At 34.3% G+C, this 14,889-nt stretch overlaps 1 protein-coding gene across 6 annotated transcripts in view; it reads left to right on the plus strand.

Annotated features, from left to right (window-relative positions):
- Positions 1-14,889, plus strand: part of GRM5 (glutamate metabotropic receptor 5) — a 574,635-nt gene that overhangs the window by 205,374 nt on the left and 354,372 nt on the right. For all 6 annotated transcript variants that reach the window (XM_017977702.4, XM_078339980.1, XM_035265279.2 and 3 more), the window contains exon 3: positions 6,861-7,110. In XM_017977702.4, coding sequence (XP_017833191.2) covers positions 6,861-7,110 — 250 coding nt within the window. The remainder of the gene's footprint in view (positions 1-6,860; positions 7,111-14,889) is intronic.

Below are 14,889 nucleotides of genomic sequence, written 5' to 3' on the forward strand. Positions count from 1 at the left end.
ACATTCTTTTAGCATCCACTTGGGGATCTGCTTAGAAAAATTTATTTACTCTTCCAATTTATTTTTTGGCCTCATTTTCTGTACCACTTTTCTGTACAAGGAATACGTAAGTATCTATCATGTGATGATATATAGTTAAATAATTGCATTAACTACCCTCTATGGGCTCACACTTTTGGAAAGTAGGATATGTAAATACATCCAAAATAGAGTGAATATATGACATAGGCAACATATATACTATAGAATGTATATTTTAATTTAAGCCAAATTCTGAGACATTTTAGAAATTTCATGATAAACACATTATTGGCTGAGCACGGTGACTCACGCCTGTAATCCCAGCACTTTGGGAGGCAGAGGCAGGCAGACCATGAGGTCAAGAGATCGAGACCATCCTGGCCAACATGGTGAAACCCTGTCTCCACTAAAAATACAAAAATTAGCTGGGCGTGGAAGCATGAACCTTTTGTCCCAGCTATTCAGGAGGCTGAGGCAGAAGAATTACTTGAACTTGGGAGGCGGGGGTTGCAGTGAGCTGAGATTGCTCCAGTGAACTCCAGCCTGGCAATGGACCAAAACTTCACCTCAAAAAAAATAAAAAAATAAAATAAAGTTGGTTATGTTTCCTAAGAAAAAATTTTAATATCATGGTTTATATTTTTAACCAAGTTCTCATCACCAAACAAATCATGAGTGTAATCAGCCTTGTTATAAAGGCAAAGGATCCACACTTACAAACGTTTTTAGCAACTATAAATTACAGGGGTTATTAAATCACTGTGATTAAATAATGGCACTTGGAGAAGACGTGGTCTCCATCCTAAAGGAGAGTAGGGAATTGAATCTGTTCAACATGAAGAAAGGTTTTTCATTTAGAAAGAACAGCGTTAATAAAAATAAATACATGAAAATATGGAGGGTGTCTAAGATACAAATGAAAGAGAATAGTAAAAAATGAGAAAGAAAAAATAGTGGTTGGTAGTGTTTGGGAAAATGAAAAATAAGAGATGATAGAGGAAATAATATACAAGCTTGTATACAGTAAATGGGGGTCTGATTTATGGAGAGGGAAGTAAGAATACTATGAAAAAAGAAAAAATAGAGAAAAGAAAATTATTTGCATTTTTTTTACTATTATTCTATTAGTTTGATTTTGACTTGATAGTTGTCTATAACACAAAAGAGATTGATGAATTTAAACAATATATTTAATGGCTATTTTGCCAGAAAGACAGAATGTCTCACTGGGTATACCTTGTCTATGCTGTTATACTTTATTATCTATATCTTAAAGTAGCCACTGTCACAGAGTTGTTAATGATACTAAATTTGTGCCATCTGAGATACCATTTAATTGTGGTTATAAGTTACATACTAAAGTATGATTCAGTGCCTTTTAACATGTGGTTCAAATAAACACCCTTCTTAGGTTAGCAGAAAATTTTTTATTTTAGTTTAGTTTAGATCCAGGGGGTTCATGTGCAGGTTTATTACGTGGGTATATTGTCTTCTGGTGGATATGGGGCTTCACTGTACCCATCACCAAATATGAACATTGTACTCAATAAATAATTTTTCAACTCTTACTCCCTTCCTACCCCCTCCCTTTTAGAGTCCCCAGTGTCTACTACAGAAGAAAGTTTTAAAGTTACTCTTTAACAAATCCTGTTTCCAGTGTGTGCCTTGTAGGGCCAAATGTAGGCAGATACCTCCAGATCCCAGCTGATGCAATTCAGTTCAAATAGTATTAGTGAAAGCTCTAGCTTTAAACAGTATTTGAGCTTAAATTATTAAAATTTGTTTTGTACTCAGGGAAATACTAGGGTCCTCAGGGGGAAAAAAACAAATATTTTGATCATTGTGCAACTCTGTTCATGTTTTAAGTGAAATATTTTATAATAGCTTACTAGAGTGACACCCCCTAGACACAATGTGGCATCCCAGTTGCTGGTCACATAGTTAGTTGGGCAATTATTTTAACCTGGAAATAGACGTTGGTTATTTGTACTTCTCATTTAGTCATCTATTCAACATGTTTTGGTTCTCTAATAGGTTCCCTTAGCAGTACAAAAGCGAGTAATATTCTGTTGTTGCAAATGGCAGAATTTTTTTTTCCTTTTCTAACCCATTTATTAGGGTTTCTAGGCTGCTGGCATTTTATTGTGTATATATACACCACATTTTAAAATTCATTTATCTATTGATGGATATAACTTGGCTTTTGTAAATAATGCTGCCATGAACATGGGAGTACAGTTAAAATTCACTGGAATTACACCCAGAAGGAGTGGTGCCATATCATATGGTCACCCTGTTTTTAGTTTTGTTGGGGAACTTCCATGCAGTTTCCTATTAATGGGTGTACTAATTTACATTTTCACCACTAAAAGTAGCATGTAAAAAACTTCTATGAGTTTTATCACTAAAACAGGATAAAACAATACAGCAGAGAAGAAAATTACTTTTAAAATTAGCTGCATCAACTCTCTCCTTTCAATGACTTTTAAGTATGCTAATTTATATTTTTCATTAAATGTGTATTTTCATATTCTTAAAAGTCAAATAATGCAGAAGGGCGTAAAGTGAAAAAATGTTTTCGTTTTTCATTCTTTTATTTTTACCTCCACTGCTCTAATATGAATATGTCTTTTTAAAAAAACTACTTTTAAATGACTATAGACATTATCTCTTACCTTGTACATTTTCTTATCCCTTCTTTTATTATAATTCTCCCATTATATTAGCTACCTCCTGATTATTTAACTTCAAATAATTCCCTTAATCACATATATTTTATTTTCTCTATATCTTGACTTATAAATTGGAAGTGGATGATTTTAATGGTCTTCCTCTTTCCCTGTATCTACCACTCAGCCTTCATCATCTTTCTCTTTAGTCAGCATCATAAAAGTTGATAACAAATATATTTCATTGCATATTGAGTTTTCCATTTGTGTATAGGTGGATTCTTAATTTTGAAAATCAATGATTAACATTTGCATCATTATGCCTGTAAATAGTGTGAGCTACAAGTGAAGATATTGGGCTATGATTATGTTTTCTCCACATAAATCCAAGTTATAAACCCTCTGCTACTTAATGATGAACATTCTATAGATTCCTTCTTACTTCTATTCATTGCTTAAAATAAAGTCATGTGTTAGTTTTATGCTTTATACCACAGCTTTCTTTCTAAGTGACTTGTTTCCCTCTATTGGAAAAATAAATAGTTGCTTCCTTAGCTTTTCCCTCATTCTACATATCACTTGAAATGTCTTCCTTTCTTCTTTGAGATGCCTGTAGACATTTCTTTTGCTACACTTTTTTTCATTATTTTAAAATGTGTAATTCTAGAATGTAGTGTGTCTTTCAGCTACCAGAAAGTGTCAACACTTCAGTCTTTTCCATTTTCTTGGAAGACATTCTCATTTGTCTCCCAGCTTACAAAGGATTACTTTTTCTAAATCAAAATTATATTCCATAAAATTGTTATGTCACACATGTATTAAAACTGTTTCTTATTTAAATGTTTAAAATAGAGTTTCTTTTTTAGAGAAGCTTTTGATTCACTGCAGAATTGAATAGAAATTTTTCATATATAACCCTGCCTTTTTTAATTTTTAAAAGGTACTGTTTGGGATTTACTCTTGGAAAATAATATTTTCTTCTGCTAGTATAAACTAATTTTTTTAGTCTAGTATTCAGTAATAGTGCCATTTGCTCCACTATTTGTTTTAGATGCTCTAGAAAAAAGTAGCTAAACACTGTCTACAATATTCTTAAGTTTTTTGAAATTATAATTTATGTTCTGGGATACATGTGCAGAACATGCAGGTTTGTCATATAGGTATACACGTGCCATGGTGGTTAGCTGCACCCATCAACTCATCATCTACCTTAGATATTTCTCCTAATGCTATTCCTCCCCCAATACCCCAAACCCCAATAGACCCCTATGTGTGATGTTCCTCTCCCTGTGTCCATGTGTTCTCATTGTTTGATTCCCACTTATGAGTGAAAACATGCAGTGTTTGGTTTTCTGTTCCTGTGTTAGTTTGCTGAGAATGATGGTTTCCAGGTACAGACATATCCCTGCAAAGAACATGAATTCATCCTTTTTATGGCTGCATAGTATTCCATGGTGTATATGTGCTACGTTTTCTTTATCCAGTCTGTTACTTATGGGCATTCTGGGTGGTTCCAAGTCTTTGCTATTGTGAACAGTGCTGCAAGAAACATATGTGTGCATGTGTCTTTATAGGAGAAAAATTTATAATCCTTTGAATATGTTACCCAGTAATGGGATTGCTGGGTCAAATGGTACTTCTGGTTCTAGATCCTTGAGGAATTGCCACACTGTCTTCCACATGGTTGAACTAATTTATACTCCCACCAGCAGTGTAAAAGCATTCCTATTTCTCCACAGCCTTGCCAGCATCTGTTGTTTCCTAACTTTTTAATGATCACCATTCTAAATGGTGTGAGATGGTATCTCGTTGTGGTTTTGATTTGCATTTTTCTAATGACCAGTGATGATGAACTTCTTTTTCATATGTTTCTTGGCCATATAAATATCTTCTTTTGAGAAGTGTCTGCCCATATTCTTTGCCCACTTTTTGATAGGGTTGAGTATTCTTTATAATTTCAGTATGTACAATTAATTGGGTTCAGGTGACCTACCAGATAGTTTAAATACATTATATAGAATATAAAAAATATCTGAATGTTAAGCAGTTTTAACTCAGAAAGCTGAAATCAAAAAGACTATGTAAACTGAACTCAGGTTTCTCTAATAATAAAGTTCTCTCCACTATTTCAAGCTGCTTCTGTATTACATAGTGTATAAACAAAAACAGTGTTAAAACAAAGCTGTTAGGAACAAAGTGCTAAAGAATCTGAATTTGTTAGGTATCTTTTCTTGTTTAACAGTGAATGTATTGAGAATAAAAGTAAATAAGGAATAGGAAATTCTCAATACATTCACGTCACAATCACTATACCTAATTTTAAATTTTTTATGCCAATGCCTCTGCATTAAATCCAAACATGAAATGCAAGGCAGTCTGTTGAAAAACAGAGTTAGCTAAAAATAAAGAATAATAGATTTCTCAGATTAGTGTAAAACTGGTAGTAATTTAGGCCCACTGGCACATTTTTCGGAAAGTGCCCTTTAAACTTTGTTAATTGCAAAATAACTAGATTGCCCACCTGCCATCATGACAGAGGCTTCTTGTTGCTTTTAATTCTGGAGAAGGAGGGAAAAGATGCAGCTGGCCCACCAATATTTTTGGCTGAGACTCAAGCTGATCTGCTCTGCTTTGCACTTTATAATTTGTTTATTGAGATAAACTTCACCAAAATCTACCCTCAAAGATTATGGATTTTGTTTGCATCAAGGAACCTGTGGTATGATAGCACACACATCAGGGCAGGAATCAGAAGATATATGTTCAAACCAAGATCCTGACACCTACCATCTATATTTGTTTTATCAGCCAAGGGGAGATAACGTTAACCTTTAATTACAGAGTTGATGTAAGGAGCAGTGAGCTGATATATATAAACTGACTTTCCCAAAATCAAATTGTTATGGATTTATCTTTATTGCAGTTATAGACATATAGTGAACCCTCTGCAATTGAATGTTCAGTGCTCCTTATTAATTTGATATCTAATCCTCCTGATGAGATTCCAGTTCCTAAGTCTAGTTGATTTTTATGTCAGTTCCATTCTTATATATTCTGCAGCTTGGTTATCTTGTAATAGCCTCTTGCATTCTTCAAAGGAACCCCTGTCATTTATCTATTTTGAAAATTCAGAATATGAGACTTGTATGAAATATAGAGCCTTAAAATGTTCCAAGAAAATCTAAAATTGGAGAATTGTCACTTTGAAATGGGAAAGAGAAATGCAAATGTAATTAGAATTATGAGATTCTTAAGAGTCAGCCTTAGAGAAGGAGAGGCAGCAGAACCTATGCTATTAGATCTGTGAATGGAGTCCAGCCCTCTACTTACTGCTAGTGTAACTCCAGGCAAATGTGGACCTAACTACTTTATCTGTCTTCTTATGACTGTATGGAATGGAGCTCATAATATCTACATAAATAATTTATAATTAGTGCTAAAGTAGATCACATATATAAAGGTCCTGGTGTCCTGGCATATAGCTGTCAATATTAATCCCCTTTTCATTAATTTTAAAAGACTACCATTAGTCCTCAGTCCCTAAATTTTGCAAAGGACTTTGGATTTTTTCATCCTTCTCAATAACTTACCCATGGTTGTATACTAAATCTTAATCAAGGATCTCAGTTTTTTAATTAAGAAACCATAAATTCTCATGGTAAGTATCTAATATACTGAATATTATATATAATACTCTATAAAATATTTATATGGCAATATCTACACTCTATAAACTACATGTATTACACATATGTACTATAACTTTAAAGACAAAAATCTGAATCAGTGGGATGAAATTATCAATGAGAAGCAAAGGAAAGTGATATAGAATGCAAAATAAAAAATGGCAGATAAATATCTTCCATCAACTCACATATTAGACTAGGATCTCTTTTTGAGTCATAAAAGGATGTGAATTCCTTACACTTTTTTGTATTACTCTCTCATCTAAGTGAAAATATAAAAGATCAATACATGTATAATGTAGTTCAATTGTAATTTACACAAAATAAGCAATTCAGCAAAAGAGCAAAAACTGAACTTCAGGTCTTTGCGTTCCAAGTAACATACCAATGACTTTCATGCTCCTAACACCTTTATTTTGATTATACCCAATTAATGCAACACTGTCATCTTATAATCCCTCTGCTCATCTATGTTTTCACACAGGAAATTATGGAGAAAGTGGGATGGAAGCCTTCAAAGATATGTCAGCAAAGGAAGGGATTTGCATCGCCCATTCTTACAAAATCTACAGCAATGCAGGGGAGCAGAGTTTTGATAAGCTGCTGAAGAAGCTCACAAGTCACTTGCCCAAGGCCCGGGTGGTGGCCTGCTTCTGCGAAGGCATGACAGTGAGAGGTCTCCTGATGGCCATGAGGCGCCTGGGTCTAGCCGGAGAATTTCTGCTTCTGGGCAGGTAAGCGATGATGAGAAAATTCACATGGAGTTAATACCAAGAATTTGGCATCAACGAAGGGTAGCATTTAGTATATAATAAAAAATTTTTTCAAAGCTTAATCTGTGCAGTGGAAATAAAGCTTACATTTCATAAAGCACCTGTGCCTGGAGAGAATCATGGAAAATAAGTAGACTGCTATGTGCTGATTAATAATAACAGAAATCAACAAATGAAGATGATGCCTCTTGAAGTCCTAAAAAAGTCACTGTAAGGAAATGAAAGGGATTTTATATGCTTGAGTAATTTACTTGGAAAGTAAACATGTCCCAAACTCATAGTTGCTTTTAAAACTGATTTTGAGAATGATTATAAGAGTTTGGTTTATAATGTAGAATCATAGAAATTTGGGTTTGGAAGTGAGGAATTACTTTCAGAGCTCATTTTTAAAGCATTAGAAACTTGACTTTCTATTCTATATCACAATAGTGTCATTATCTTGCCTGATCACCTACATTGTTTCTAGACAAGGTACTAAAATATGAGCTTCTTCAGAGATTGACTTTAATTATCTGAATAATTGATGTGATTGACACAACTCATGCCATTCCCTGTTGTTGTTGCTGAATCAATGTATTAGTCATGTTCTCCAGAAAAATAAAACCAAAACTATATACATATATAATACAAAATGTGCACATATGTGTGTCCTACACACATGTATATGTGTATGTATTTGTGTGTGTGTGTAAATATATATATATGATATGTATATATATATCATATATATATGATATATATGATTTACTACAAGGAATCGGTTCATGTCATTAAAGAAGCTGAGAAGTCACAAGCTGCAGTTGGCCAGCTAAAGACCCAGAAGCACCAATGTGTGTAGTTCCAATTCAAGTCTAAAGGTCTTAGAACCATGAGAGATGATAACATTAAGTTCCAGTCTGAAAGCTGGTAACCTTGCAACTCAAGATGAGCCAAAGTCTCAGTCCAAGTCTGAAGGCTAGGAAAGACCGATGCCCCATTTCATGCAGTCAGCACAAAATTACCTCTTAGTCTTTTAACTCTATTCAGATCTTCAGTTAATTGTTTGACGTCCACCCATATTAGAGAGGGCAATCTGCTTTACTCAGTCTACTGATTCAAATGTTTATCTCATCCAAAACACTCTAACAGACACAGGCAGAATAATGTCTGGTAAAATGTCTGGGCACCTGTAGTCCAGGCACTAAACACATAAAATTAACTACTGTAACCAGTAAGACAGCACCATAGATTTGAATGTGTGAATGAAATGCGCTTCTGAGATGGTAACACTGGAAATTATCAGTGGTAGGAAAGCAGCTTCTTCATTCCATATCTTTAAAATATTATTATATATCACATATCTTTTTATTAACATGTATTCAATTTAAAGAACAGCAAAACCTTAGAAACTTCCACATATTTCTCAGGGCTTCTACCCTAAATAGAGAGCCAGCTCACTTGTTATTAACTTTTGATGGCTCATTAAAGGAAACATACTTTCTTCATTTTCCAAATGCTTAACTGACTTTCTGTGATCAGACTTAGCTCCAGCTGGGATACATTTTATGACAGCCATTTTATGTACCCAATTCTTTTCTGTCCAGTCTGATGGCAATAGATTGATGGGGCTATTTTGGTATGAGGCCACACATCCTTCAGTAAAAATGATAGAGTGAGATCCTTTTTTATCAATGCCATGCATTTTGTCAAAATCATCCCTAGTTGGCAGGAATGATGCACCAGTTAGTTTTATACAACCCACGAATATGCCAACTGCCAATAATTCTTATACTGTATTCTGAAGTGCAGTGTTACAACTGGGGTAAAAAAGAACATAAAAGAAAAAAATCTGGCTTTAAGTAGTTCTGTTTTCTGATAGGGAATAAAGAATTCTGTAACTCCTATCTGTTGCATTTGCTAGCATTAATAAGACAAATCAGCAGCATTTATTTGCAGTCATATGGCATATTTGCCAGAAAGTAAATGTTCTTTGATCTTATTTACATAAAGTAAATAGATTGGTTATTACGATATTTGTGATTTTCATTTTATTTCCAGAAGCACCACAAAATTTTATATTTTGTATATTTTAAAACATTTTATATGTAATAAACACTGTTCTCTCCATATCGTTTAGTTCGTGGAATACTAAATTTATAGCCTTCAGTTAGATTTTTTTATCCCCCCATTAACTGGCTATATAATAATTTGAAATTTACTTGAACACCAGTTCATTTCATTTTTGAGCAATTTTGCTAGAAACCTCTTCCTTACTCCAAATTTTAAAACTATCTCCCTGTAGTTTCTGCCTCTTGGCCCATATTCTTTTCTTTAAAAGTAACATGTGATACCCTTTCAAATATTTGAGAACAACAGTGTGGTCCTCAGTACCCTCCAACTTCTTTTTGAAATATCGCAATTTCTTCCAACTATCTTAGTGAGATGGCACTGTGGGTATTAATAAAATCATTTATCATAACCATTTATAGAACAATTTATCAAAGCTTTGTGCCAATTACTATGCTAAGCACTCTTTACATGTATTTTTTCATTTAGTCATTCATTTGACAAACGTTGAATGTTTACAGTGTTAAGGTACTTGAAATAAATCAGTGAACAAAACGAACAATAATTATTGCCTGTATGAAACTTACAGATAAGTTAGATAGAAGGTCATGTAAGTGTTATGAAAAAAAAAAAACACATCTAAGAACAACCTAAATATTGAGTACTATTCTATTTTATACACATGGGCTCTAAGTAAGACTCAATAACTATTGATGTGAAATGGAACAAAAAAGCCAAAGTTCATAGTTGTAGGACAATGTTTACGACATTTACTAACTCTAATTTTACAAATGAGAAAACCGATACCTCCAAAATTTTCATGACATGCTTAAGGTCACACAATTACCCAACTACCATAACTTATAAACCAGTGCTGTTTCTTCTAACTTGTCTTCTGTAGAGTAGAAACAGAGGGAAATATATTATTTGACAGCAAATCCTCAGTTCTACATAGAAACTGGGTTTATTTCTTTTAAATCCTAGACAATTCAAATTTTAATTTTAATTAGTATTTTATATCAATGTTACCTCCTAAAAAATTTTATTTAGGCCACCCTATAATTCCTTACTTTGTCCTGCTCTTACTTTGTTTACGTATGTTCTCCAAATCTCTTTTTGTTCCTTCTCTACCCCAAAGCAAACTTGAATAAATGGCCTTAGGAACTAGAACTCAAAACTATGAGAAAAAAAAAGACTATATTTAGAGACTACTGGAGGATCCACATTTAATAGCTATAGTTACTTATAAATATCTCCATCTGCCGTAGGTCAGCCATGTTTAATAGGTTATTCAACTTAAGTGCTTGACAGGACTAAGACAACTCTGCTGCTGAGACAACCTCATCCATCAACACATCTCACCATCTGTGCTGCACTCAATAGAATGTTAGAATGATATAGACCTAGCCACGAGGTATTTCCATTTGATCTATGGGTACTCTGCTGTCTCACTGTCAATAAAAATATCCTGTTCAGGTCCCTGAAATAGTCTTGCTAAACACTTTGGCCCTGAGAGCAGGTTGAGATCAATAATCTGAACAGTAATGGCATTTCTAAGGAGGCTTATTTTTCTAAAATGAATACACTGTCTTAGTTCTAAATCTGGAAAAGAATTACTTGAAATAAATTATTTAAAAGTTAGAAATTTAAATAAGACTTGGAAACAAGAACTAGTTTTTAGCAAATTAACTACTGAAATATAGTTTTATTTAATCTATAATTATTTGAATAATTTGAGAATCTCTGTTCTTTGACATGATGATTACAGGGCCACAGAAAGGAAATGTACTTAAGTTTCAAAAGTACTTGGGAATTATAAGTAGCATTTCTTAGTGAGAGGTCAACCTATATCAATATTTTTTTCAAAATGGAAATGATCAGACCTTACTGTAATAAATATCTTTGCCAATGAAATTACAGTTTTTCTGGTAAAACTATGATAGTGGCCTCCCCAGAGGTAAATATATACATTTTATTTATTTATTTATTTATTTATTTATTTATTTTTTTGAGATGGAGTTTCGCGCTTGTTACCCAGGCTGGAGTGCAATGGCGCGATCTCGGCTCACCGCAACCTCCGCCTCCTGGGTTCAGGCAATTCTCCTGCCTCAGCCTCCTGAGTAGCTGGGATTACAGGCATGTGCCACCGTGCCCAGCTAATTTTTTGTATATTTTTTTTAGTAGAGACGGGGTTTCACCATGTTGACCAGGATGGTCTCAATCTCTCGACCTCGTGATCCACCCGATTTTTTTTATTTTTTGAGATGGAGTCTTGCTCTGTCACCAGGCTATAGTGCAGTGGTGCGATCTCAGCTCACTGCAACCCCTGCCTCCTGGGTTCAAGCAATTCTCCTGTCTCAGCCTTCTAAGCAGCTGGGATTACAGGCACCTGCCATCATGCCCAGCTAATTTTTGTGTTTTCATTAGAGACATAGTTTCACCATGTTGGCCAGGATGGTCTCGATTTCTTGACCTTGTGATCTGCCTGCCTCAGCCTCCCAAAGTGCTGGGATTACAGGTGTGAGCCACCATGTCCAGCAGGCAATTTCTTAAAATAAGACAACAATGAAGTTTGCCACGTCAAATGAGTATTCCTTTCACAAAAGGAAGTGGTATTTCTCTGTGGTGTAAAATGTTGTTTGATGGCATTTTACTCGCATTAGAACTGCTCTCCAAGTTGGAGTCAGTCCTTTCATATTCTGTCACTGCTTTATCTACTAAGTTTAGATGATATTCTAAATTCTTTGTTGTCATTTAAACAATGCTGATAGCCCCTTCACCAGAGTATATTCCACTTCAGGAAACCACTTTCTTTGCTGATCTATAAGAAGCAACTGTTCATCAATTCAAGATTTATCATGAGATTGTAGGAGTTCAGTCACAACTTCAGACTCACCTTCTAATTCTAGTTCTCCTGCTCTTTCCACCCTATATTCAGTTACTTCCATGACTGGAAGTACTGGAACCCCTCCAAGTCAACCATGAGGGTTGGGATCACTTCTTCCAAACTTCTGTTGTTGATATTTTGACCTTCTCCTGTGAATCATGAATGCTCTTAATGATACCTAGACTAGCGAACCCTTTCCACAAAGTCTCCAACTTACTTTGCCCATATCCGTCTATGGGATTGCCATCTCTGGCAGTTATGGTCTTACTAAATGTATTTTAGAAATAATAAGACATGAAAGTCAAAATTACTTGCTGATTGATAGGCTGCAGAATGGATATTGTGCTAGCAGGTGTGCAAACAACATTAAATTCCATGTATGTCTCCATCAGACTTCGTGGCTGGCTGGACATATTATCAGTACTATTTTGAAAGGATTTTTGTTGTTTATATATGTGTGAGTAGTAATTCTCAATAGTAGACAAAATATTCAGTAAACCATGCTGAATGTTGTCAATACCCAGGTTTTCTTTTTTCATTTTTAGAACACAGTCATACATTTAGCATAATTCATAAGATTCCAAGCCTTTTCAGAATGGTAAACCATTATTGGCTTCTGCTTCAAGTCACCAGTTTTGTTATCTTCTCATAGAAGGGTTAGCCTGTCCTTTGACGATGTGAAGCAAGGCCTTAACTTTTCCTTTATAGCTAAGAAAGTGTTAGATGACATCTTCTTCCCAAAAAAGACTGTTTTGTTTACATTGAAAATATGTTGTTGCAGCTTCTCTATCAGTCTGTACTTGCTGCTTCACCCAGCTCTTTTATGTTATAGAGACTGTTTCCTACCTTCAACCTCATGAAATAACCTCTGGTAGCTTTACACATCTTCTGCAGCTTCCTCCCTTGTCTCAGCATTCATGGAAAACAGAGTTAAGGTCTTGCTGTTGACTAGATTTTGGTTTACAAGAATGTTGTGGCTGACTTGATCTTCCACCCTAAGACGATCTTCTGTTAAGACAATGAAAACTTTTTTCATATCAGCAATAAGGCTGTTTCTCTTTATTATCACTTCTGTATATTCACAACTTGGCTGTTTTTTGCAACAGGCCTAATTTTTGGCCAATATCTTCTTATACTATACTTTCCCTACAAAGCATAATCATTTCTAGCTTTTGATTTAATGTGAAAGACTTAATAGTTCTTTCTTTCACTTGAGCATTTGGTCATTGTAGGGCTATTAATTAGCTTAATTTCAATATTGTTGTGTCTCTAGGGACAGGGAGGCCTGAGTAGAGGGAGAGAGACAGGAGTACAGCCAGTGGGTGGGACAGTCAGAACATACCATCCTCATTACTGTCTTACATGGGCACAGTTTGTGATGCCCCAAACCAGTTGCAATAGTAGCATGTTTCTAACACAAAGAAATAATAAGTGTCTGAAGTGTCAGATATGTTTACTACCCTGATTTGATCCTTATACATTATATACATTTATGGAAACATCACAATGTATGGCATAAATGTGTACAATTATCATGTAAGTTGAAATAATAATGCAAGGAAAAAAAGATCATTGATAACAGACCACCATGATAGATATAATAATAATTAAAAAGTTTGAAATATTGTGAGAATTACCAAAATTACACAAAATGAGACCATCCTATTGGAAAAATAGTGCCAACAGATATGTAGGACACAGAGTTGCCACAAACCCTCAATTTGTAGAAAATGCAATATCTGAGGAGTACAATAAAATAAAGTTCAATAAAAAAAGCATGTTCACAATTGTCTTCTACTGGACCATTCAGTGTCACTAATTTGTAGTATGGGATAAAAGCTAACATTAGGAATGATAATACCTTTGCTGAGGTCACTGGGAAATGTTAGATATGAAGTAGAGTGTAGACATGAGTTCAGTTTTGGATAAGTGGAGTTCAGGTACATTTCAAAGATAAAAGTAGTCTACTAGATAGGAGAATATGTAAATTGGGAGCTCAGAAGAGATATATACACTGTAAACAGAAATGAGACATTCATCAGAATAATATCAAATCAAGGACGTGTTTTTTAAAATTAAGAGAGGAATTCTAAGAAATTATCTTTGGGGGACCTCAACAGTTAGGTTGAAAAAACAATGAACTGTAAAATGGAGACAGGAACAGGCAAATCCAGAGACACAGACAGGAAACTAAGAGTATTGTGTCATCCATGCCAGTGGAAGAGATTATTTAAAGACAAGACCGTAAGTGTCAACTGAATTTAGGAGATCAAGTGAGAATAATACTGAAATGGCCTTTTGGATTTATAGAGGTGAAGAGAATTGGCAATTTAACAGGACATGGCTGAATGGAGTAATAAAAGTAGAATAACAATTAAGTGGCTAAGAAGTGAGTAGAAGGTGAAAAAAAGAATGCATGACATATAAGCCTGTATTCTGGGAAGTTAAACTAACAAGGGATAAAGAATGAAAACTACAGTTCACCTTTGAACAACATGGCTTTGAACAGTGCAGGTCCCCATATACACAGAATGTTTTCAATCAATCAACTTATTTTTGAGATTCACAATAATTTGGACAAACTCACAGATAAACCATTTTGCCTAGGAATATTTTTTAAAAAGAAAACATGTCATAAATGAATATAATATTTACAGATACAATTTTATCATTTACTACCATAAAGTCTACACCAGTCTCTTATAAAAAGTTAATCAAAACTTATGTGTACACTTATGTGACATTCCTGATTAAGAGAAATGTAAACAAAGTAAAGATGTACTATTAAATCATATGTACATAAAATT

The sequence above is a fragment of the Callithrix jacchus genome, chromosome 10, assembly GCF_049354715.1.
Source record: "Callithrix jacchus isolate 240 chromosome 10, calJac240_pri, whole genome shotgun sequence".
Taxonomy (NCBI): domain Eukaryota; kingdom Metazoa; phylum Chordata; class Mammalia; order Primates; family Cebidae; genus Callithrix; species Callithrix jacchus.